At 44.6% G+C, this 26,688-nt stretch overlaps 1 protein-coding gene across 11 annotated transcripts in view; it reads left to right on the forward strand.

Annotated features, from left to right (window-relative positions):
- Positions 1 to 26,688, forward strand: part of SPRYD3 (SPRY domain containing 3) — a 44,120-nt gene that overhangs the window by 638 nt on the left and 16,794 nt on the right. For 3 of the 11 annotated variants that reach the window (XM_083428283.1, XM_083428292.1, XM_083428284.1), the window contains exons 2-6: positions 1,623 to 1,769; positions 3,970 to 4,045; positions 6,275 to 6,399; positions 8,301 to 8,436; positions 9,117 to 9,296. In XM_083428283.1, coding sequence (XP_083284409.1) covers positions 1,642 to 1,769; positions 3,970 to 4,045; positions 6,275 to 6,399; positions 8,301 to 8,436; positions 9,117 to 9,296 — 645 coding nt within the window. In that variant the 5' untranslated portion in view covers positions 1,623 to 1,641. Of the gene's footprint in view, positions 1 to 781; positions 897 to 1,622; positions 1,770 to 3,969; positions 4,046 to 6,274; positions 6,400 to 8,300; positions 8,437 to 9,116; positions 9,309 to 26,688 lie in introns of those variants that run through there. The other 8 variants (XM_083428288.1, XM_083428287.1, XM_083428289.1 and 5 more) reach the window with 5 other exon arrangements.

Genomic DNA, 26,688 nt, shown 5'->3' on the forward strand with positions numbered 1-26,688 from the left:
AGCTCAAAAGATACTTTGGTTAAATTAATGTAATTTAGTTTTGTGTGTAGAATTACGTAGAAATCATTTTAAATGATTGCTAAGTACTTGCAGTTACAATATACAGTATATTAATAGTTATTATTTAGCATTGCTTGACATTTTCAGAAGGTAAAATTATTATTTTTGGGTTTTCCAAAAGCAGTTAATGTACTTCTTCATCAATCATATCAAGCTAAATGTTGCTCAACCACACAGGAAATAGCAAATTTGAATTCCTTGCAGCTAAAAACATATTTTCAAAACCCCTCACTGAAGGAATTTGTAGACATTAAGTTTCATCCCCTAAATTGACATGTCCTAATACCACGGATTGATGGAAATTGGAAGTGGAAAAGGTGCTGCCGCACTCTTTGTGGACTTCCTGTAGGCGTCTCAATAATTAGATGGGGCTCTGGTTTGATCCAATGGGTCTCCTCTTCAGTGTTTGAAACTCCCATTGTTCTAGGTGCATTTTGCGACAGGAATATCATTAGCGTGAACAGTTTTTTGAGCTCTGGGAAAGGAGGACTTTTTCCTGCCTCCCTACTCAAGAATATTAGGGGGTTGGGCAGGGGAAGGACTAGACCGTGTGAAAAATGAACATAATATTTTAGCTGCAGCTCATTCATTCTCAGCTTTGTATTCTTGATATTAAAAATCGTGCCTAGACATTCTGTTGTTGCACCCATAATATAGTTTTAAGGTGCCCTTTAGTTCCTAGCTTTCATATCTGTTTCCAACACTGCTCCTCTTAGATTGCATTCTAGCCACCACATGACTGACTGGAATCTTGAGGTTTCTGTAGACCGTAGATGGGTTGTGGCTGCTCCAAGAAAGTTGGATCATGTTCTAAGCAAGCACCACTAGCAGAACAGGTGTGAAGGCATACCTATTTAGCCAAGCATTTCCCCATAACCTGTACTTTGGATTTTATTGTTTTAAATGTCATGCTTTTTAACTGACTTGGTTTACTGCATACAGGCAACTCCACATTTGCATAGGGGTTGGTTCTGAGACATTGTTCTGCCCCTGTTATGGGGCTGGAAATGGCGCATGTGTTAGCTATCACACATGCCTCTTTCTGTGAGAAATTGAGTAGTTGTCAACTTGACAACTTAATAACTGAGTTGTGCAATTGTATACTTGGCATTTGATTGTGTAATGCTGAGTTAACACTGCTTGGTGCAGGATTAAGGAATGGTAATCAGTTTTCTGTAGTGGCTGGAGCAACTTGGTTGAAATGGATGCTGTTGAGATAACATCACTAACTGTTGGAAACTGGTTATCCCAAGTATCCCACACCTGGTTTTCTAGTACATTGTTCATATCTGTCTTGGAAGCTTCATGACCAGCTGAGGGTTTGAACCTTGTTTTATTTTGTCCAAACTTGTTCCACTAGGGGTTGGGGAGCAGAAATGTAAACCATTATTAGTAAGAGTATTTCTGTTATTGTGATGATGATGTGTGTAATGGCTGCTTGCTAAACACAATAAGCAGAACTGATGCCTATAGTATATTCCCCGGAACTTCTGGGTTCTTGGCAATGCGGCATTTGCTCAGTTCAACATAGACTTCTTTTTGAACATGATCTTCTCCCACAGGTAGATCCTTACAGCCATAATGGATGATTTAAACCTGCACTACAGATTTCTGAACTGGAGGAGAAGGATCCGGGAGATCCGAGAGGTGCGAGCTGTTCGCTACCAAGAAAGGTTCAAACATATCCTTGTTGATGGAGACACATTAAGGTAATTTTTGGTGCTGAGAAAGCTGAGGAATCTATTTTGGACTTTTGAAGAAGCACATTTATTAGATATTCTTACAAGAATATGATGATAAATTTAATATTTTTTCCCCAGCCACTCTGGGCGGCTCCCAATAGAATATTAAAAACACGATAAAACACCAAACATTAAAAACATTTAAACACCAAACATTTCCTAAACAGGGCTGCCTTCAGATGTCTTCTAAAAGTCAGGTAGTTGTTTATTTCCTTGACATCGGATGGGAGGACGTTCCATAGGTCGGGTGCCACTACCGAGAAGGCCCTCTGCCTGGTTCCCTGTAACCTCAATTCTCATAGTGAGGGAACTGCCAGAAGGCCCTCGGTGCTAAACCTCTGTGTCCGGGCTGAACAATGGGGGCAGAGATGCACCTTCAGGTATACTGGGCTGAGGCCATTTAGGGCTTTAAAGGTCAGCACCAACACGGAAATGTACTGGGAGCCAATGAAGGTCTTTCAGGACCAGTTTTATATGGTCTTGGCGGCCACTCCCAGTTACCAGTCTAGCTGCTGCATTCTGGATTAGTTGTAGTTTCTGGGTCACCTTCAAAGGTAGCCCCACGTAGAGCACATTGCAGTAGTCCAAGTAGGAGATAATTAGAGCATGCACCACTCTGGCAAGACAGTCTGCGGGCAGATAGGTTCTCAGCCTGCGTACCAGATGGAGCTGTTTAGACAGCTGCCCTGGACACAGAATTGACCTGCGCCTCCATGGACAGCTGTGAATCCAAAATGACTCCCAGGTTACACACCTGGTCCTTCAGGGGCACAGTTGCCCCATTCAGGACCAGGGAGTCTCCCGCCTCCCCCCCCCCCAAACAGTACTTCTGTCTTGTCAGGATTCAACCTTAATCTATTAGCCGCCATCCATCCTCCAACCGCCTCTTCAACATTTTGTACTTCTTACAGATGAGGATTTAATCCCTTTAAATGCATGTTGATGGGAAATAGCAAATATGTGGAATAAACTCAGATCTCCAAGACAGATGGCCTAGTTGTTGAAACAATCAGAGCACCAAAAGTTTTAAACTCCAGAATTTAATGGCATTTAAGCCCCACCTCACTGCTGACTTTCCTTTTTATAAAAAAAGGAAAGAAAAAAGTTCATAGGTCACTCTTCACTCTCCTCCTTTAGTGACCCACTTGGTGCATCAACTTTGCTGTCATTTAGAACAGGTTGGTCAGCTGCCTGAGTGGGTCAGACCTAACAATAAAACAATTTTACCTCTTTGGTGGCTCTCCAGACAACATATTAAAAAGAAAATATTTCTAAGTTGTAAAATAAAACTGAGGTTCCCTAGTCCTGAATTATAGGGAAAGAAATAAGTTTTTTAAAATTGGAGAACTGAGGTTTGGGTCATTTAATTCCTTTTGTGGCTTTTAAACTCGCCTGTCCTGTAAACCAAATGTTGAAGGTCTCTATAAAGCATTGAATTCTACACCTTTGCCTATGTCAGCTGTAGCCAAATCCCTTTGGATGTTGTTAGACTACTTCCCATCAGCCTCAGCTAGCATGTAAAGGTAAAGGTAAAGGTACCCCTGCCCGTACGGGCCAGTCTTGACAGACTCTAGGGTTGTGCGCCCATCTCACTCAAAGAGGCCGAGGGCCAGCGCTGTCCGGAGACACTTCCGGGTCACATGGCCAGCGTGACATCGCTGCTCTGGCAAGCCAGAGCCGCACCCGGGGGTGCTTTCGAACTGCTAGGTTGGCAGGCGCTGGGACCGAACAACGGGAGCGCACCCTGCCGCGGGGATTCGAACCGCCGACCTTTCGATCGGCAAGCCCTAGGCACTGAGGCTTTAACCCACAGCGCCACCCGCGTCCCCCAGCTAGCATGTACCCGTGGTTAGATGTGATAGGAACTATAGTCCAGCAACATCTGGAGGGCACCATGTTGGCTACCTCTGGCTCAGTTATTCTGTCTCCAAGTGGCTTCTGGCCTAGTCAGTGTCATGAAGAAATACTGTATCAGCAGTATGGAGATCTTGCTCCAGGAAGGAGGTGATTGCTGAAGTTTAGGACTTTACTGTTGATAGTCCCTTGCTTCTTTTGTTGTGGCCTGATGTCTAGGCCTGAGTTTTCTTATTTGCTGCTGCTTCTAAAGCGGTTGCATTTTGTACTTTGATTGGAGCTTGGAGAAGCTGACCTCATATCTTTTCTGCAGTTACCATGGAAATTCTGGTGAAGTCGGCTGCTACGTTGCTCCTCGCCCACTGACCAAAGACAACAATTATTTTGAGGTAACTTGCTCAGCTCTCTTGACAATTGGGAGGAATCTTTTTTCCTTTTTGCAACAGGTTTGAGGCAATAGTTATCAAAATGCTGTTAACACCAAGGATCCTCCATGGTTTTCAGTTTTTGTGTCTAACGGTTTTGTTTTCTGTTGCTGTTGAGGGCCAGGCTAGAACCAAATGACCAGAATTTTAGCAAAAGATTAGGCAACGTTTCCTAATAGTAAGAGCTGATTGGCAGTGGGGCAGGCTGGCTTAGAAGGTTCTCCTTCCTTTGGATGTATTTAAGGAGAGCCTAGGCAGCCATTTGTTAGAGATGTTGTAGTTTCATGATTTCTGCATCGAAGGGGAAAAGTCAGGCATGACAAACATAATAGTGGGGGTTGGGTCAAGGGAAGAGCTGCTAATGATGGCAAACATCAGCGATGGTACTTCCTAGAACCACCAAGCTGAGTAGACCCCAGCAGCGATGTGGTCTGCTGTGGTCTACTGTGACCTTTAAACCATTTCTCAATGCTGCTTTTCTAAGACTGTAAACACAGAGTTGTCCTGGACCTGGCAGACCATAATATATGGCTGACAGGACTGCATTTGTTTTGATGGGTCATAGAATGTGTAAAAACTCATTCTAGGTAAGTTGAGCGCAGTAAGTGGCTGCTAAGCATATTAAGTGCTCCAAGCAGTGACGAGAGTGTTCTTTGCTGGCGCTTGGGGTGGTTGGAGCACGCCGCCAGATTGATGCCTGCCCACTGAAGCTAGCGGTGCTGCGCTGTGCCACTTGACTGGCCATGCATTGGGAGCCTGGCTGGCCGACACTGCTGACACCACCCTACTTTTTTTTAAAAAATATATAATTTTTATTAACCGACCAATGAAATCAAATCAAATCACATCACGTAAATTCCGAATTACAAAGCCGAATTTTAAATTTTTGTTGAGGGGACCCATATTTCAAGTTTCAAAGGAGGATTCCGATCATCTTCTTGCTCCTGCGTTCATATCCAAATCAGTCCAGATATGGGCTTGGGCAAACCTAAGGTTGCCAGAAGTACTAAATAACCCTTAGGAGTGCCCCCCCCCGCCGCCCGCAAACACCACAGCCGAATGATGACTGAACATTCTTCATGAAGATGAAATGCTGACAGACTTGTGGGGTGGAGTGGGAGCAGAAACCTGGAGCAAGTATGCCATGGAGTTTCCTGGAAAAGGGGCGTTGGTAGAATCTTGCACTCTTAACTGCCACATTTTGTTGCAGATCCCACTTGTAATATTTAATGGCTACTTGACCCATTCTTCACATTCTTGTGAGCAGAGAGGTGTGTGGTCCTGGAAGGTAGATAATTTAGAAGGGGAACCCCGGAACTCCTTTCACGATAGTGGGCAGAATCAAGTGTGTGGTGTGAACAGACTTCAACTTTCTCTACTTCTCCTGCACTCCCCAGATCTGCTCTGGAGAGTCCCCATATCCCCTAAGCAGATTTTGAAGATGGGCAGGAGAGAGGAGAGAAAGATGAAGTCATGTTGCTCAAGAGGATGTCCATTCTGCTTACACACAGTTGGATACAATCTAGTCATTCTTAGCCAGGGGTTGGCAACCTAAGGCCCATGGGGCACAAGCAGCCCATAGGGGTTGTTTAACCGGCCCACGAGCCACCCGCTGCTGCGCTAAACCTGCGTAGTGCTTCTGCAGCACCAGAAATCGCATCTGCACAGATGCAGAAATTCGGGGGTGCACGTGCGATCTGGCACACGGAGGGATCTCCACTGGAGTGAACCGGCCCAGGCGAGGTAAACCTTGCCGACCCCTGTTCTTAGCCATTATAGAGTGTGTTAAGGGGTTTAAAATGCTCTTGTGTCTTATGTCTGTAATCTTCATAACAAACCCTATAGCATGTCAGTAGTATGTCCATGTTGCAGATGGCAAATTTGAAGTCAAGAGATTAGTACCTTCCCTAAAGTCACCTACATAATTTTTTTGTATGAGAGATTTGTGCCGGGAACTTGTTCCTCTTAGTTCATATGCCACAGTGACTCTGCTATCTTGTCATGTCAAATAACATTTCTCACCTCCAGTCCCCAATGTTATTTATTGTTACATTCTGCACAAAGTCAGCTTGTTTTAAAATCTACTCAGCAACCCACTCATGTTTCCTTTATATACCAGGCAGGAAACGGGCCCTCTTCCTTGGAGGAAAGTACTACTGTCTTGGTGCATTCTTTCTTCTGTCTTGTTCCTAGGTGTCAATTGTGGACAGCGGTGTGCGAGGGACCATTGCAGTGGGGCTGGTGCCTCAGTATTATAGCCTGGACCATCAACCCGGATGGCTACCAGATTCAGTTGCCTACCATGCCGATGATGGCAAGTGAGTTAACTGCTTACATTTCAGGAGCTTAAGAGCCATTCCACATGTTTTTTCCCCCTCCATGGGTGTAAGAAATAAGTATGGCCAGTGCTTTGTTTCTAGGGGGACGCATATCCCTAAACATTTTGTGAATCTAAGTTTTGCCTCATTGAGGGGCAGTCTTTCAATATGAGTAGGAAAATGAGAGTGCCCCAAACATTTTTTTTTTTTTAGAAAAAACCACTGACTATGGCTGTCAATTGATTCAGCAGAATTTGGTTGCTTCAATTTGCCATTCATAAAAGCCATACTTTTACTTGTTTTTAGGTGATGCATGTGTGCCATGGCTGGCTCTCTCCCGCATGTGATTGGAATAGCGTGTTCTAAGATGAAGCAAACTCTCAGATTTTCATTTTAAAATGTTACTTTGAAATGTATCATCTCATTCAGCCTTGTAGATCAAATGGCTTAAGCAAGTTATCTTATCTTTAGTTGGCTAAACATTGCAGCCACTGAAATAATTCAGTGTGAACTCTTATGTGTAACAATTGCATGTATATCTGACACACACATGCACACATGCTCTTATGTGAGGGAAACTGGAATTAGAAGCAGGTTTCCAGTGCATTTACAGTAGGTAAAGTACCCACATTTTGCAACGTTCACACATGGTGGTGTGCATTCTTTATTTCCCCCTCTGCTTCTCCTGGTGACAATGTGTATTTCTTAAGTGTGTAGTTGCATCTGAAGGTCTTCTCCTGCTGCACCTACCACCATAAGAAGGGTAGTTGGTGGCCCCTGGAGAGTGATGTCCTGCCTGTGAAATTCCCTCCAGGTCTGGTGTCTGCTTTGCTTTCCTTTTGTTGCTAGGCAAAGACCTTTCCTTTCCCAGTTTGTTAACACTGCTAACTTTTAAAGCGTCTAATTCTTTTTGAGTTGTTGTGAGTTCCATTGCTTGGAATTGTATACTGTACTTTGCTTTCTTTTTTTCTAGATGACTTGTGGTTTGTTGGTTTTTACTGTTTTGAAAGCTGCCTTAGGAATGCTGATTGGCCATTGAAGGCTAAGGGTATATGTTTCAGAAATAATAAACAATTTTTAAAAAGAGCTGCCACGGCTTAAGTTCCATGGGAAATAACTCTCCTCCCCTTACATCATATGCTTTGAAGAGTTGTGGTTCCTCAGTATTGAGGCACTGTGTGTCCATGCTTGCATGCACGTGGGACTCTTCTCAGAGAATCTGGGTTGCTTGCTACAACAGCCATTCTTGCTTGCTTGCAGATCTTACTCTTGTGCTTGAAAGCTCATGGGGTTGCCATTCTGTGTTTTGCAGCACAGAGGGGAGAGGAGGGAGAGTGACCAGAGGTAGTTGCGTGTGAGGAGAAACCCTGAAGAAGGCATCCTGGAGGCTTTGCAGGGCCTGACACTCCCCCATCTTCAGCACCTATTATTTTAGATTAGGAGTTGCTATCCTCTGGCCCTCCAGGTGTTGTTGGACACCTCCCAACAGCCAGCATAGACAGTGGCCAGTGGTTTCTGAATCAGTCTTCTCCCACTCTAGCAGTGGTCTGCTGTAGGATGTTGGTGCCTTTCTGATACCAATGTGTAAGTAGCCAATTCTAGAATACAGATAAGATAATGGGGCTGGGATTCTGGCTGTGCCCTCTTTTCAAGGGAACTTAGGAGGATCACTTGTGACATTTCTGGGTGCTTCTGTTTGGTGAGGAAATGGATAGAACTTAGTGTGAAACCTTAAACTGTGGATTTCCCAAACTCGAAGAGTGTTCTTTAAGATTATAGACCTGTTTACTGTTACCCTATTAGTCTTGTGCATCATAATATTGTCCATTTTTCCTTGGATAATGACACATCTTGTCCACTAAAACTTATTTCAAGATCTGCTTGCGTGTTTACCCATCCAGACTTTACAATGGCCGAGCCAAGGGCCGTCAGTTTGGGACAAAATGTAGCTCTGGGGACCGAATCGGCTGTGGGATTGAGCCAGTGTCTTTTGAAGTCCAGACAGCTCAGATATTCTTCACCAAAAATGGAAAGAGGGTAAGTTTGGTAGCTTCTTTGTTGGGGGTTAAAGGAGGCATTGCCCCAGGGCACACCCTGAAGGCACATAATGTAGCAGCCTTGCTGAAACTAAGCAGGTCTGGGTCTGGTCAGTTTCTGAATGAGTGGCTTCCTGGTAACCCCATGGAACCCCAAGAAGAAACGTGGATATATAAATGAAACAGAAAATATAGTATTTTCCCCTCCCAGAGAAACAGGAACTTCCCCGAGGCCACCTATTGAGTTGATGAATGAAATGAGATTTGACTCAGGGAACTCCTGGCTTACAAACTTGGAGTCATCTGTCACATATTAAAAGAGAATGAGGCAGTGGAATCCTGGACTGTACCAACCTTGATTTGCGAATGGAATTTCATTTTTTAACTCTTCCCCATGTAAAATAATCCCCTCCTTGCATGTAGAGAACTTAGCACATCAAGGGGAGACCCATGCTGTACCATTTGCTCCACCTTGCTAGTTATCTAAATACAAAGGGTTAAAAAAAAATCTCCCCCATCCCAACAGTCTGAAGTGGTACAGTCCAAGAACTCTGCCAACTCACTCTGCCACTTCATTCTGTGCGATCTGTAGAATGGTTCTTGGCCAGTTCGCTACACTGATGTGTTCTGGAAAACAGAAGCAGCGCTATGTATAACAGAGAGATTGGCTTCCTCCCACAGGTGGGCTCCACTATAATGCCACTTTCCCCAGAGGGGCTCTTCCCAGCCGTGGGAATGCACTCACTTGGGGAAGAGGTCAGACTCCATCTTCATGCGGAGCTGGGCAATGAAGAAGAGGATGACAGCATCATGATGGTGGACAGCTATGAGGATGAATGGGGCCGACTGCACGATGTGAAAGTGTGTGGCACAGTGAGTGAGCATCTCTTGGAGGGGCGGGGTGTGATGGATCTCCTGGGTAAGGCACCTGTGCTTTGGGGGAAAGCCTCAAAGACCCACCCCGAGAACAGCTACTTGCTCTCTGGAGTGTGTATCTGGGTGGGGGGGAGGGATATCCTATCCTCTGTAGACTTGTCCAGCCCCATGAATAGTTGACATTCATCCCAGCTGCAAATTTGGGTTATCAAGCACCTCTCAGTTCTTAAACAAAGTGACGCCAACAAAAAATAGGGTGGTTGTTTCTTTATACTTGGGCGACACTCTAGATCAGGGTCTCCAGCTGTTGTTAGACTACAACTCCCATCATCCCTAGCCAGCAGGACCAGTGGCAAGGATGAAAAATGACTCCTTTCGCCTCTCCAGACCCACCCTCCCCTCCCCCAAACACAGACACACAACCACCCCAAGTTCAGTGCTGTCAGACAGCTCTAAATCAGATCCCTCTACGTCTTCATAGCACAGCAGGGGAAGGACTCACGCAGGACAGTCAAGGTGTCTTATCTCCCTGCTCCCACTCACTTCCCTGAATAGTACAAGTTCCAAGCTGGCGAGAACCCTCAATAGCTTGTTAGGATCCGAATGCTTTGCAAAGTTCTGTTGCAGGTTCCATTTTTTATTCTCTGCATGTACCTTTGGTTATTGGTTGTTGAGGACAAATTGGCAGGGGAGGGGTGTGATTACTGTCCTGTCCTGCTTTATGAGGGTCCCAGTTTTGGTAATAGAATGCCAGAAGCATTTAGATGCACTGTTGGCCTTAATCTGGCAGGCTCACTTACATGAAAAATACATGTGCCTTTTTTCACTTGGTGATGCAGATCTGCAGTCATGTTGGGGAGGTAACCATGTGGAGTTCATAACTCTTGCTGGTACCTCTCGGCTTCATTGACTGGTGGGGGAGTACAAGCTGAAATGCCATGTCTCTGTGTATTAGGAGAAGATGCACTTGGCCAGTTTGCACTAACCATTCAGCAAAGCGTGCTCCAGGGCAGAGGTTTTCAGTCTTTTTGAGTCCATGGCTCCTTTGACCAAGTTCATTTTTCTGTAGCACCCCTGTGGGACTCAGGAGTCCAGTAATGTCATCCCTTGCCAGCAGAGCTGACAGCCTCTCACCATTTTTTGAACACCCTCCCTTGTGGAGTGTTCTTTCAGCCTTCTCTTCTCTCCTTTCTCCTTGGGAGTCCTCTGGGCAGCTGCTGCTGCCCCCCCCCCGCCCCAAAGAGAGGTGTCTCTTCACACTGCCCCACAGGGGCCTAGGACTTGTTTGTCCATTCCCAACAGCAAGAGCTGGCAGACTGGCTGGCTGGGCTCCCTTACCTGCTTGCTTGCATACTCCAAAGCTGCCTCAATTCTTGGCAACCAGCACTCCCTGGCCAGGCCCATAGGCACCATTTGCCTGTGGAGCTTGTAGCCAGGGCTGCTGCAACAAACAGCCACGCAAGCCCTTGGGAAGCAGAGTCTTGAGAGGGCATCAGAGGAGGGAGGGAAGGAAGGAAGGAGGGACAGAGGCCAGTGTTGCCCATGTCACCCTGATGATAATTCAAGGCACTCCAGGGTGCCACAACACACTGGTTGAAAACCGCTCCTCTAGAGCCTGGAGTGTGTGGCTTTGCTCCTCTGAATTCTCTGTTATCCAAAAGTGGCCTCATTTCCTCATGAGATAGCATATACCGTCAGTATATACTGATTGCTGTGCAGGATGTAGAACAGCAGAATAACTAGGATGCTGAAGTGTGGCATTGCCAGGAGAAGGAAAGAGGGTCTGCTTGTGCATATGGGAGTGCTGGAAAAGGGAGCGGGTGGGTTGGAGGCAGGTACAGGGCTTAAGGGTGCTGACAAAATAATGGACTTATATGGATTTAGTGACAGATCTTGAACCTGTCTTCCCTCCTTCCTGCTTAATTTTCAGGCTGGCTTCTTAGTTTGTGATCAGTTCTCTAGAAATCCAAAATAGAGCCGTCTGGGCCTGAATCTGCTCTGCATCTCCCTCCAGTGCAGAGTGGGTGAGCAGCCCAGTAACCCAGCAGCACTCTTCTTGCTTGCTCTCCTCTCTAGGGGCCCTGACTAAGCACATGATGTCCTGAGACTCCTTGTGTACTTGTTTTAGAAGCATTTTTTTCTGTCTCCTGTGGGCTCAGATTGATGCTTGGCAGCATATGAAGAGAATCTGCTGAAATCCCAAGGGCTGGGCAGAGTACACCAGCCTTCCCTCCCTCGGGGAGGCAGGATAGGAAGAATACAGCCTTATGTCTAAAGTGAGATGTGTTTTTTAGTCCTAGTTTTTTGGGAAGTGGGGTCCAACTGTCTGCTCAACAATACAGTGGTGCCTCGCAAGACGAAAAGAATCCGTTCCGCGAGTCTTTTCGTCTTGCGGTTTTTTTGTCTTGCGAAGCAAGCCCATTAGCGGATTAGCGCTATTAGCGCTATTGACAGTTTAAGGGCTATTAACGGCTTTTTAAGGCTTAAGGGATTAGCGGTTTTGCTGCTAAAAGGCTTTTAGCAGCTTAGCGCTTCAGAAAAAGGGGTTTTGGAGCGGAAAACCCCCTCAAAATTTTTCGTCAATTTTCGTCTTGCAAAGCAAGCCCATAGGGAAATTCGTCTTGCGAGCGCCTCTGAAGACGGAAAACCCTTTCGTCTTGCGGGTTTTCCGTCTTGCGAGGCATTCGTCTTGCGGGGCACCACTGTACTTTGAACACATGCCTCATATGCTCAGTAGCACTCTCCCCTTCATATATTCTGACCCATTCTGGGAGCTCTGCTTTCAAAGCTCCTGTTCCTTGTGTTTCACTGTGTTTTTGGCTGGGCACCTCCCAGATGTAATGCTGCAGCCTGTGTACTAAGTCAGGGTGAGGAGCCCGTGGTTCTCCCATATGTTGTTGGATTCCCAGCTTCTTTAATCTCTACACAGCATAGTCCAGTGGTCAGGGAAGATGAGAGTTGTAGTCCAGCAACATCTGGAGGGCCAAAGATGCTCTGCCCCTGTGACTCCTTGTGACGCGGATATGCACATTGTCTGTTGTTGGTTCTACTGCTGCAAAAGGAGGCTTTGGTGAAGATGTTCTGGTTTAATCCCTTGCTAATGCTGATTGTGCTATTATTTTCTCCCAGAATTTCTCATCTGGCTTTCTTGCTGTTCAACAAATGAAGGCCTAGCTCTCACTGTGGTGGCAAACCTGACTGTTGGTGTGATGTAGATCTGTATGGTCCAGTCTACCTCCATACAAAAAAAAGTTTTTTAAAACAAATATTTCCCTGTATATAGAAAACAGAATCTTGGGGGTGTGCAGAGGATTTTATTTATTGTATCTATTAAAATCACTTTGTGAGAATTAGGCTGAAATAATCTTGCAGTATGTGCCTTTGAGTTCACGGAATGTTCCTAGGATGAAGAGGTGGCCTTGGGTGCCAAACAGGCATTATATCAAAGTTTTGTACTGGAGTCATTTTTAAATGGCTATTTAAGAACCTGAAGCCTCGGATCAGTTACTGGTTGATGTTGTGCCACCTAGAATCTTGCTCTACGACACTAGTTTGAATCTCAACTCAGATAAAAAGTTCACTGGGTGACCTTGACCTAGTTCCCTTCAGTCAGCCTAACATACCTCACAAGCTTGTTGCCAGACTAAAATGGGACAGAGGCTTATGATCCTCACACTGAGTTCCTTAGAAGAAGGGTGGGATAAAAATGTAATATTACCAGCACACGAACTTGACGCTCCCCAAGTCTCACATGGGATATTGGTAGGGCAATGTCTACTCTGGCCACAAAAAATAATGTGCATAAGCACCAGGGAAAGCTGACTTGTGCAACTGGTGCGGTTTTTGCAAATGGAGAACCTCTGCATGGATAATAATAATAATAATAATAATAATAATAATAATAATAATATCTTTATTGTCATTGCCCCCTTCGGGGACAACGAAATTACTTGGCTGCTCCATAAAAACACTAATTAAACAATATAGTAAAATACAGCAAGGGAGATTAGATGACTTTCAAAGTCCGGGCTTCCCATTCAGGGCCGAGATCGCTCTGGAGAAGAAGCTGTTCTTAAGACGGCTCTTACTATTTTATATAATGCTACTGGTTTTGCGGACGCGGGTGGCGCTGTGGGTTAAAGCCTCAGTGCCTAGGGCTTGCCGATCGAAAGGTCGGCGGTTCGAATCCCCGCGGCGGGGTGCGCTCCCACTGTTAGGTCCCAGCGCCTGCCAACCTAGCAGTTCAAAAGCACCCCTGGGTGCAAGTAGATAAATAGGGACCGCTTACTAGCGGGAAGGTAAACGGCGTTTCCGTGTGCGGCTCTGGCTCGCCAGAGCAGCGATGTCACGCTGGCCACGTGACCCGGAAGTGTCTTCGGACAGCGCTGGCCCTTGGCCTCTTTGAGTGAGATGGGCGCACAACCCTAGAGTCTGTCAAGACTGGCCCGTACGGGCAGGGGTACCTTTACCTTTTACCTTTTTACTGGTTTTGCGAGTAGTGAGGAATGGCAAGGAGTTACAGATTTCCATTGGTGGGAGAAAACATTAAGTCTTCCTCTCACATTCCAGCTGCTGTAAGCTCTAGTTGTGAGTTGAACCCTGTGTCCAACAATATGCATTTCTTTTCCATTACTTAAAGAATTGTAGCACACACCTAGTCCTGGATACTGACGTTCATGTGAGTTGGGTTTATCAGCATATTTCAGTCACTGTTCTTGCATTCAAATCTCTTTCCCAACAACACGAGGGCTAGAATCATACAGACTTGTTTTCTGCTGGATGCCAGAAACTGGAGTCCTCAGGAGTTAACTAGAGCAAGCTTCTGTGTTTTTGCAGTGGTGCAGAAAACGATTGTCTCACACTGGAATGTTTCTTGCATGGCTGTCAGTGTTGACCATTGTCACTCTTGGCCTTGAACCATCTGGGCCAGATGTTCACTCAGCTTCATTTGTGAAAGCTTCCAGTGATAGATTTGCTTATCTTGCCTGCTAAAGTTGCCCTGTTGCCTAATGCTATCGTTGTTAACAGAATATAACTTGGGGTGGGTGGGGGAAGAGCCATCTATAATTTTATAATTGTTCTCATTCTGTCCTTCCCATAGCAGCCGTAAGGGAGCCATTTGGCACCCACACACCCTTCAGCAGCCCACTGTGTATTACTGAATCCTGCAGTCTTCTATGCATTCAGAACACCAAGTTCTTCTGACCTTGATAGTATTCTTATCCTTGGAAATAAGTCATGGTTGGGGAGCTGCTGGATAACATGCATTATGTGCATAAAGTATATTTCCTTCCCCCCTTTAAAATTATATTTTATTGAACAATTTCAGAAGGTGATGTATTTGATATATATCAAGCATGTGTTGGAGAAACAGGAAGACTACAATTGCAAAATGCATAATTATGATAAACCATAATTCTGGGACTCACTAGGAAATCATCACTTAAAATTCTCAAGGTAATAAGAGAAACACCAAAAAAGCCTTTTCATCTCTAACATGGAATGCTTTAATGCAATATTAATATAATGCAGAGTCCATAAATTAAGCAATATAAGAAACCTTTTCCATTTCTATCTTAGTTATCAATATCTGCTTACGCAAATGATTGATGGACATTAATTTCTCAAGTTTTCATGCTTCTTGCACTTGTTTGATAAGTTTATGCATATTGGCAAAATTCCAAAATTTATAAAGCCTTTCCTCCCACCATTGTGCAATGCAGGGTTTTTTTGTTTTTGCAGATATAGCATCTGCATTACTTCTAGTGAGACAGGGAATGCATTATGGAAATAACACACACTGAGGATTCTTGTCTTGTGGGCTGATCTTTAGGAAACCAGAGTTCTATAAATCTGCAAGTTTCTATACTACTTTTTGTTTGTGTGACACTTTCAAAAGGTTCTGTTGAAGGCTGTGTGTTGCCCACTTCCTGTATCCCTGCCCTCTTTAGGCCCCTTCTGCAGGATCTCTTCAAAAGCTTTTCTTTTCTGTTGAATCAGAGATGATAAACTAGTGGCAGGCAGGCTGCATCTGGCCCCCAGCACCACCATTAAATCTTAATCCAAGGTGTGGTTAACAGAAGAACATTGTTCAGACAGTTTCATCTGTAATGAAAGTTTTTTAAAAAAATCTAATGGGGTGTAGATTTATTGTATTGCTAACTCTTTTGCAAAGGACTGTTGGCAGTTTGCCTCTTAAAGTGGTCTTTCCGGAAGCTCATTTGTTTCCATGTGTAGCCTTGCACCCAAGAAATTGATCACATATGTCCCCAGACATTGGATGCAGGTGATAAGATTGACTTCTGCAAGACGCAGGGAAATTCTTTTTTAAAATACTCATAGCAAGAAGCTTGGTGCCAACCTGTATTTAATAACTCTCCCAGGGTACAAAGATTTATGTGCATGCAAGTGAATGTCCTGGGGTGTGCGCTAGTCATGGAGGAAGGGTCTTCCAGACCTCTGCAAAGCAAAGAACATGAGTGGCCATACAAGTGTGTGAGGAGAGCGAAGGAGTAATCTCAAGGTGATGCCCACAGTACACTCAATATTTCAAATGTGCTCACGAATCCAAAAGGTTGGCCACTGCTACCCTAGCATAAGAACATAGGAACCTTGTAGATCAGACCAAAAGTTCATCTCATCTAGCACCCTGTTCTCACAGTGGCCAACCAAATGTCCCTTGCAATCTTGTAAACAGGACATGCCACTGGTATTTAGAGGCATGTTACCTCTGATATGGAGGTATTACACAAACATCATTACTAAGAGCCACAAATTCATGTAAGATAGCCTGCTGTTAAAGCCCTCCAAACATGTAGGATTAAAACTTACCTGACAGGCATGACATGTTCTGTGGTGGTTGAGTGATGCCACCAAAAAGGGCCTTCCTGTGGCAAGTTACTCCCCTTTCCAGCTGTAGCACATGCAGGTCACTGCCACATGAATGGATGCCATTACATTTTGGATCTTAACACACTCCTCCCCCCCATGTCAGCCTGGAACACGGAGGGGTGGAGACTCACACCCTGAGGGCAAAGTTTGCACAGTGAATAATGATGAATGATACAGCCAGGTTGGGCTGTGTACCTCCAGGAGGCTTCATGGTGACAAAAGCATGTGCTCTGCCCCGAGGCTTAAATTATAGAGGCCCCCAAAGCTGTTATCTGGAAATGAAGAAGCTTCACAGTGGGGTGAAGGCACTGCAGCTTTTCCCTTTGTAACAAGATGCTGTCCCAGGCTCTCATCTGATGTTCTTCAGTAGAGAACATCTGAGGACATGCCAAAGAGACATTCCAGACCTTTTCGTGAAAGAGAGCCAGCTGTTCCACCAGCAGATTAAAACGGTGACTGGAGGTCAGCCCCTTGAAGCCAATATTGCTTTGGTTGATGTATTTGCCCCAACCAAGACTCTGGGTTGTCTGCTGTTTCCAACTCTATCCTGTATACTGTCTGGCTGCTGCATTATACCACAAATATCTGAACATTGTACTCTTCTGTTAGACAGAGCTGGAAGGGGAAAGGTAGGGTGTGGCCATGTTAATGGGATCTGTCGCCCTTCGTATTTTAAAATGCCTTGATGCTTTTGGCTTGTGTTCTTCCTCCTTGTCTCCCTCCCCCCAATCTCTTGAACAGTACAGAAACAGCGATAAAATAGATAGCAACACATGAAAAATGTTTGTTGAGTCATGACCACCACACTGAGTGCTTTTATTCTATAAGCTTGGTCCTTCTATCCAAGAGAAATTGGAGTGCATTGTAATGCTCACATAAACTGGCTTGGATCCTTAAATATGTTAAGGAAGTTCATGGAAAGAAAGTTTCTCGTGCCCCCCCCCCCAAGCATCCCTGAATGGTCGGGATGGACCTCCTGCACAACAGGTAATGCTTTTTTCATGAACTTCCATAAGTTAGGCTACAATCCTAACACCACTTAATAAGCCCTATGTAATTCAGTAAGACTTAATTCAGAGTAGACATACCGTATTGGCCCAAATATAAGCCATACTTTCCCCCCCAATTCCAACTGAAACGTTAAAGTGCAGCTTATATTCGTGACCTTACGCTGCTGGCAAAGCGGCGTGGCTCCCCTCCCCCAAGGAAGCAGCCCGGGAGCGCAGAGCAATGGCGCCCAGCTTACCCACCGCTCCCAAGCCTCCCCCGAGACGTTGGAATGGTGGGGGGGAGGCCGCCAGCAAAGCAGTGCTGCTCCCCCGCCCCCAGGTAGCAGCCCAGGAGCACGGGGGAATGGTACCTGTAGGATTTTCTTCTATATTTGCCATTTATGGGTATGAGTGCCTGCAGAATTTTAAGGGAGCGGCTTATATTCAGGTATTGTCTTTTTTTCTTTCCCCCTCTGAATTTTGAAGGTGCAGCTTATTTGCAGGTGCAGTTTATATTTGGGCCAGTTGTTAGAATTGTGTTGTTAACTTAATATTTTCAAACTATACGCTAGGGAACTGGTAGAAAATACAGCAGCTAGACAACTGGCACCAAATACAGGGAGCTGTGATTATCTCCCACTTTGTTTTCCCAGCAGAAATTAAAGCACATTTTGCAAACCTTCCTCGGGGCAGAATTCCAAAGTGCACGTGTGTGTGTTGGAGGGGCTACCACCAAGACCCTCTTTGTTTCTGTTGGCTGCCTATCTTGCTTCTACTGTGGTAGGACAAGAATAGGGACCTCTGAGGGATATTTTAATGTGGAGGCAGGCTTATGTAGGAGAAAGCTGTCCTTAAGTTACCAAGTGGTCCTAAGTGGTTTAGGGCTAGAGAGATGTAACTAAGCAACCACCTGTGGTCAGTGCAGAGGCAGTTCAGATATTCAGTTGTGTAGCATCTTCTGATAAGGGTTGGGGGATATATCTAACCACATGTGGGAATTGGGCCAGAGACACTGAACTGGTCGCTGGGGACGGGGTTGTTAACTGTGTTAGCATTGATGAATTGGAAGAGCCGCAAAAAGATTCCATTGAGCACATGGATTGATAATATGGACAGACTAGCTACATACGAACAAATTGCATGTCGACACAAATTAAGAATAGATAAATATGAAGAAATCTGGAAGGAATATTTAAGCGATAAGGCAGACAGTGGTGGGAAGTAGGGGGAGGAGAGGTGGGGAAAAACTGTTTAAAAGGTGTAGTCATAGGTATGTTGTTGTTGTTTAGTCGTGTCTGACTCTTCGTGACCCCATGGACCAGAGCACACCAGGCACTCCTGTCTTCCACTGCTTCCCGCAGTTTGGTCAAACTCATGCTGGTAGCTTCGAGCACACTATCCAACCATCTCGTCCTCTGCCGTCTCCTTCTCCTTGTGCCCTCCATCTTTCCCAACATCAGGGTCTTTTCCAGGGAGTCTTCTCTTCTCATGAGGTGGCCAAAGTATTGGAATCTCAGCTTCAGGATCTGTCCTTCCAGTGAGCACTCAGGGCTGATTTCCTTCAGAATGGATAGGTTTGATCTTCTTGCAGTCCATGGGACTCTCTAGATTCTCCTCCAGCACCATAATTCAAAAGCATCAATTCTTCGGCGATCAGCCTTCTTTATGGTCCAGCTCTCACTTCCATACATCACTACTGGGAAAACCATAGCTTTAACTATACGGACCTTTGTTGGCAAGGGGATGTCTCTGCTTTTTAAGATGCTGTCTAGGTATATCAGTATTCAAATCTGAATTGTCAAATTGTGTTATTAGTGTTTTTATGGTTTTTGTTGTATATGTCTTTTGCAGTTGTTGCAAAAATGATTAAATATTTTTTAAAAAAACTGGGTTAGCATTGCCCGATACTCTGAAGTTCAGCTGATTCCTGGGGTTCTAATAGCTGAGGGTATTCTGGTTTTCTATTTAAAGTAGTTTTGTTATTTTATGTTGCAACAGAAAACTAATAGCTTTGATGAATATAGGTGTTCTGATGTTCTTGCCATACTACAAATTTTCCTTTTTCAGAATAGCGGTTACCATTTTGATAACTACTATTCATCCCAAGCAAGTGAGCTATGGTTGCCTCCAGTTCTGAGCTCTGCTTTTAGTGCTCTCAGAACAGGGTTGTAGTTTCAAGTCTTTGGAAATAATGGTCCCTGAGAGTCAAAGAGAAGGAATTGTAGAGTTGGAAGGGAACATGAGGATCATCTAGTCAAACCCCCTGCGGTACAGGAATCTTTTTGCCCAATTTGGGGATCAAACCCACAACCCTGAGATTAAGTTCTCATGCTCTGCTGACTGAGCTATCCTAGCTATCTAATGCTGTTGGGTTTAGCTTCAAACCAGCAATATGCTGCAGTACTTGCCCTAATGAGACCTTGATACATAGCTATCCTAAATCAGTGTTCTTAGTTTATTTGGAAGTTCTTTGGAATTCTTCCTGTCATTTGAGTTGCAAGATTGCTGAGACTGCGGTGCTTAGATATAGCAAAATACCAACTGTGGTGTGTCCCCCCCCCCTTTATCTCTTGAGCTGTCCTGATTGTCATTCAGGTCCCACTATCGTCAGTCAGGCTCCACTATTATCTATCTGTTACTTTGTTTAGACTGCCTCCCAGCACCACCACAGTTGGAATTGGCATCAGTTTGGCTAAGACTCCCTCCAGGATTTTTGTTGTTATTACTGCTGTTTGGACTGTCCATCCTTCAACTCCTTCATATCAGCCCCTGGGGTCTTTGAGTACATTCACTGACATGCCCTTTTCTGTGCACATCAGGAAGACTAATCCTTCTACTTTTGAGGAGCCTGGTACTACAAAATAATTCAGTGATCCATTTGCCTTTAAAGTTATTACTCAGTTGCTTTTTTAAAAAATAAAATGTGTCTCCAGAAGAAAGACTAGTGTCAGGACAATTTTTGGTCCGATGTGCACTGGGCCTTTTGACAGGGTTCTTCAGGCCCTTTGACCTTCAGTATAACAACTCTGATATCACCAGCATTCTGGTTTCTCCACCTTTGTTGGCTAAACCGACTCAAGGAAGTAAAAAACAAAAACAAAATCCTGTGATTGAAAATGTCAAATGTTCACACACACAGAATAAAAGATTAAGCAATATAATATTTAAAGCAAACATGTGACTGCGGATGTGTACCGCATTAGACGGTTGTAGTTTATTTGGCAGAGCACCACCTGTGCCAGGAATTGCAGTGGGGAAAGTTGTTGCCATTCATGAGAGCAGGCACAGAAAGAGTTTTGCTCTTCTCCTCTGTCATTGGTGCTTTAGCATACCCATACCTCTAAAAATTCTAATCTGGAATAATAAGAACTAGAAACTTCTTTATTTTTCTTTTAACAATACCTCTGATTCTCAGAAGTCTGGTGGAAGTACAATATTTTTGTGTTTGGTGTGTGCTTTGAAACATTTTGCATGGGATTGAGGTTTGATGTTTGTCATTTATGAGGTGATGGCAGCCACAGAGAAGAATAGCTTCCTTCTAACAAAGGTGAATAGAAATAACTGGATTCACCTAGGTGACTCAGCAGAATAAGTCTCACAAGCTTACATTTGTTGCGCAGATGGCCCAGATCAATGGTCTTGATATGGAGGGTCAGGACTATGGGGATGGTAAGTTGGCTTTAAACAGTTAAGTGTAACTCCAAACTCTGCAAATTTGATTATGAAAGACTCTCCATTCAGCAACACCATAATATATGGTGCATTGGCTTGGAGCTGGGCCTGTCTTATTCAGGATTCCTTGCTTCCATCTACCCCACCACAAAATGGCCTTTGCTGGAATTAACTTGGGGTTTATTAAGGACGAATTTTTCTCAGCCTGCCCTGTAGACTCTGCTCTGCCTAAATCTGGAATGTGCTACCAGTTTTAAGTTCCTTCAGCTGTTGTTGGCTGAGCATATGGCTCATGTGACCAGCAGAAAGAGCGGGGCCTACATCTGCTTATCTAAGAGGTTCACCTGTTTGTCTTGGATGCTCTCGTTGCTTGGCCAACATGTTGTTGCCTTCATCTGCTGGAAGCTTCCCCTTATAAACTATGGTCTGAAGTAAAATGCCATCAGGAAGGGCTCTGGGTGGAATTTCTTTTTCATAATTGTGAGTCTGGTGGAGGTGCAACTTTGGGCTAAGTGTTAAAGGAGAGACAGGCCTCTGATGGCTCAACAAATCCTTTTTGTGTGTAGCTTCACAAGTGGTTGGGGTGGTTAATAACGGATCCTCCCATGTTCAGAACTAGTATATCCTCAACTTACCGGATACTAGGAACAGACAGAGTGCCACTATATTTCCATTATGCCCCAGTCTGAGCTTCTCAAAGATATTTGGCTGGGAGAAAGAATGTTGGACTTAGGTGGACCTGTGGTATGATCCAGCAGAGTTGTTTGCACATTCTTAACTCTATGCCTGAAATGGAAGCCATTGCCCACAGAGGCCTTACATAAGCCCTTGTTTTCTACATGCCTATCCCCTGTCCCAGTCTGAGATGTGGACCTTCCCTGACCCAGACAGCTCCCCCCGCTCCCTGCAAGAACAGGGAAGCCAACCATTTACATTTCCTCTCTTATTTCAAAATTATCCCTTGCCTTTCCCCACTTTATGCAGCTGTTTTCACTCCTAGGGTCTTCTGCCATTCAAGATTTAGGTTCCTTTTTCATGGTTAAAATGGATGATTGCCTTTTCTTCTGAGTAAGCTTAATTTTTTGTGACTGCAGAACCCTCCCCCAAAATGCTGTATTCTGGTACTTACATAGCCTTTGCACTGTTGATTTAAGGGGAAGGTATCTCATGTGCCCTCAGATAATTGTACTTTATTTTTAGCTGAGAAATGGGGGGGGGGGGGGAGAGAATTGAGCATAGGTGGAAGAATTGTTAGCCATTCTAGGCTGTTGGAGAATTCTCCACTCTGATCCTGGATAGACAAAAACCATCCATGGAAGCTTCCCACAATGCAGCTTTAGCAATGTATAAACCCACACCATCCTGATTGCGGAGCAACACCAAAAGCATGTATTGCTTATGGTGATTTGGAATTAGTTAAGGGTGTTTAGATGAGACATTTTCAGACCACAGAAGGGATTTGCAGAAGCGCTCCTTTCCTATTGTTGTAGTGTGTGAAGCAGTCCTCTGAGATCAAGCCCTGAACTTTCAAAAGATGCACAGAACTGCTTATCCTGAGTTTGGACCCAGCCAAACGGGTTGAGGACTGCTGGATCCTTCCAGGACAACCTCTTTCCTCTTTCTGTCCTTTGAATTGCAGTGCCAAATTCACCCACATAAACTCCCTCTCTTTCCTGGCTCTTTCCCTGGCCTGATGGAAAAATAAAATGCATAACTTGCATTCTTCCTTTGGACAATTTAATATTTTGTTTATTAAAAGCCCACTCTTCAAAGGCTGGGCGTGGGTTTTCGGCACGCTGGCAGAGTGGGAGGTAGGCCTGGATTTGCTGTGCGTCTCTTGAAAGTGAGTGCGTGTCTGTTTTTTCAAAACTGGTTGTCTTGGAATTTTGGATGTCTGAGTTGCAGTAGCCTGAAGCCATCTATTTTCCTATGGTCACTCTCCTGTAGTATTAGAAGTCTGTCTCTTTTTTCTTTCCTTTTTCTCTTTTTTTTTTTGGGTTAACTAGCTTTTGAATTTGTACTTGGTGGGGTCATTGAACAACACACTATTCTCAGCTAGGAATTTCCTCTGGATTTTTTAAAAAAGCATTTTCTCCTGTATATTGCATTACGTCCCACTTCAGTGTGTTTCTGACTGAAGAAATCCAGCAGCATTAATTCTTTTCATGAGCCTGAGTTTTCTGTCCCCAGCAAGTAAGCCCTGAGGTAAAAGTCAACATCACCAGATCTTGAGGGCAGAAGTCAGCAGCCTCAGGCATTCAGTTAGTCTTTTCAGGGAAGCCAGCATGGAAACTGTTTCCTAAAGGGCCAGTCACCATCCAGGCTTTGTGCTGGCCTGTTGCACCAAGGTGGCAGCTGGCCGTTTTTGGTGGAACTGCCACCCTTTTTTTCTAGGGAGCTTATATCTGTGCCTTTAACAGCTGCATGACAAATAATTTACAGGTGCAGCTTTTCATGAGGAAAAGAAGACTGGAAAACATTGCCTAGTGAACTTCTGCTTATTGTGCTGCTATGAAAGGCATGACAGTGTTGCTTAACAGTCTGTTCTTCTTCAGGCCGCTGGGAACTTGCTGGCTCTTTCATATGTTTTCTTGAAATATTAATGAAATCCTTCACCCCGGATGCCTTTTTAGAATCCTGTTTTTCAGGAAAAAATCCTTAAACCTGCCAGGAAAGTGAAGTTCTGTGACCTGAACAGACTATGCAAATTCTCAGTTTTCTGGCTGATTTGGTACAATTTCCATTCTGGTTATAATGAGAGAAGGGAAACTATACAGAGGCTGAATCACTTCACCTCTTCAAAACACACCTCATGACAACAGACATTGCCTTTATATGGTCTAAAGTTTTATTTTCAACATGATAGGGGCTAGAAACTTTTTTTTTTAAAAAAGATAAAAACTCAGACTCCCAGGATGTTTAATCTTGTGTCAGGTTCAAAAGTCTATACTTGCATGTCACATTTGTGGAGACGCCATTCATCTTCATAGGTTTTTCTGTGAGAAGTGCACCTTATCAGCCCATGTCTCTGTCCAGGTCCGCTTCATATAGTGTGTTTTGACACCAGGTCATTTTTCCTTCCCGCTTCCAGAAACATATGCACAGTGACTGTATCAACAGTACCAGTAGGATTGTTGTTATTTGTATCCTGCCCTTCCTTCTGAAAGGAGCCCAGGATGGCATGCAGTAAAATACAAATACAATCATTATAATAAATCAGAACAACTTTAAACAACAATAACTGTAATATATTACTAAAAATTCTTGGATACCTGCAGCAGGTAATGGATATCAGATTGATAACAATCCCCTGCTACAAAGATGTGTCTCAAAAATATGTTTGATTAGTGACAGGTTGAGTGGGAGATGGACTTTTTATGGGAGGGAGTTCCACAACTCAGGGGCCACCACAAAGAGGACTCTGTCCTGTGCCTACTAGCTGTACCATGAACAGGGCCTCCATCGCAGATCTGAAGGGACAGGATAGCTAGTACTGGAAGAGGCTCCTCTTTAAGTACTTGGGCCACATGCAGTTTAGAACTTTAAACATGAAGGCCAACGCCTTGAAAGGGCTCAGTAGTTTGCAGCATTTTAAGCTGCTCTGCTCAGCAGCTGCTAAGCCACATTCTGCTGTAGCTGCAGCTTCCAGAGTATAAGGTGTCTTTAAGGGACACCTCATGTAGAGAGCATTGCAGTACTCCATTTATTATCTAAACCCAGAAACAGTCAAACATGAGGTGTACAACAGGTTTTCATCTGTGCCATTTATTTCAGTCTACAAATCATCTCTACCGTATTCCGCACCTGGCAAGCTTCTCGAATGCCTGTGCTTCAGTTAAGGCCCAGGGAAAGCCCTCATCAGGTAACTCCTGCCTGCCCAGGGCTTTTTCAGATGAGAGAAAGTGCAGCCAGTCAGGGGGGCTACAGAGTTTACTGGGAAGAAATACCCCCACCCCACCCCAGTCTTGGCCACCTCACAACAATAAGCTTAAGACTGCACTCCCACCAAAATCCTAAAGAAATTCTGAAGTCTCCTGAGAATGAGGCAGAAAAAAGCCGAAGCCTCTTTTGCAAGGGAAGAAAACCTTTGAGAAACTGGATGACATATTTCAGCACAGCGCTAGGGTGGCAGGGCAGCACAAAATAGAAGCTTGGGGCCATGAAGATCAGGTGGGGTGGGGCTGCCTGGCCCAAGCCTGTTCCTGTTTCAGGCCTTCTGTACTTTTGATGACTGAATGGAGTTCTTAAAAGGCCTGCCATTAAAAGGGGATTAAAGTGCTTTCTAAAGACAGGGCTGGCAAGTGATTCATCAGGGCTAGGTGTAAACACACCTTGCATATTTACCCTGTTTGTCTGCTCTTTTGCCTATAGCCAAAGGGGCTCCTGGATATATGCCTGTTCCTGCCCTAGTTGGTCATCTTTCTTATTTTCTTAAATTTATATCCCGCCTTTTCATCTTGCCAAGGAACTTAAAGTGACATACATATGGTTCTCGAGACCAGACCTGCTTAGTTTCAGCAGACCGATGGTCCCATGTACTTTCTCATTGATTGATTTGGGGCTGGCCCATTATGGAATGGTAAGGTGGCCTGCCACTGGGGCAGATTTTGAAGTATAATTTAAAGGGCAGAAAATAAGTTCGCCTTTATTTGCATTACATGCCTAGATCCAGAACTGAAACGTGGTTTTTAGGACAACCCTAAAGACTTAGCCGATAGTCAGAGATATTTGGAGTCTAACAACATCTTGAGGGACACCACATTGGCTACCTCTGTTCTATAGGGTAAAGGTAAAGGGACCCCTGACCATTAGGTCCAGTTGTGGCCGACTTTGGGGTTGCAGCGCTCATCTTGTTTTATTGGCTGAGGGAGCCGGTGTACAGCTTCCAGGTCATGTGGCCAGCATGACTAAGCCACTTCTGGCGAACCAGAGCAGTGCACAGAAATGCCGTTTCTTCCTGCCAGAGCGGTACCTATTTATCTGCTTGCACTTTGACGTGCTTTCGAACTGCTAGGTTGGCAGGAGCAGGGACCAAGCAACGGGAGCTCACCCCATTGCGGGGATTCGAACCGCCGACCTTCTGATCTGCAAGTCCTAGGCTCTGTGGTTTAACCCACAGCACCACCCGCATCCCCCCTTCTATAGGGAGATGTATGCGTAAGAATGACTATTGTACTAAAAACTTCACCGCCAGTATACTAGCTATATTATTGGGACATGGAGCTAAACATGGTCCCTAAATGCAGTTCATATGTGCAGTGCTAGTCACTTGCCCAGAAAGCTGAATAGCACCCTAAAATTGTCCACTGGCTTGAAGAGAAGTCAGCACCAGCAGTTAAGAGTAGTCATGTATAGATGAAGGAATAAGCTAGATGCCTGTATTTAATCCAGACAAGATGCATCCATAAGAGGCACTTTCCCAATCACTCAGTAATATGTACCATCTGGAAGGGAAATGTAGAACAAGAACATTAGTTCAATATCAATAGCCAAGTCAGACCAAGGTTGAATTTCCTGTGCTTCCCATCCCTCTCATTTGAATTCTCACTCCCCCAGTCTGGTTTGGCATCTCTTTTTATTGTTAAATTGTTTTATTTAAATTGTACATAAAGCCACCTTCAATAAAACTACTAATAACAATAACATAATCTGAAACTTGCACAAGAACATCACATTTAAGAGTTGTTCTTCCTCCAGGATAGATCGTTGTCAGAGTAGGTCACTCCTTATGTCGAGCTGCTTCCTGTTCTAGCTGCTTGAAATGTTTGCTTTGTGCTTAGATGGATGAGTGGTTCTTGGAATCCTATGGCAGCAGTGCAGAAAGC

This window comes from Podarcis tiliguerta, assembly GCF_965153285.1.
Source record: "Podarcis tiliguerta genome assembly, chromosome: 2".
Lineage (NCBI taxonomy): Eukaryota > Metazoa > Chordata > Lepidosauria > Squamata > Lacertidae > Podarcis > Podarcis tiliguerta.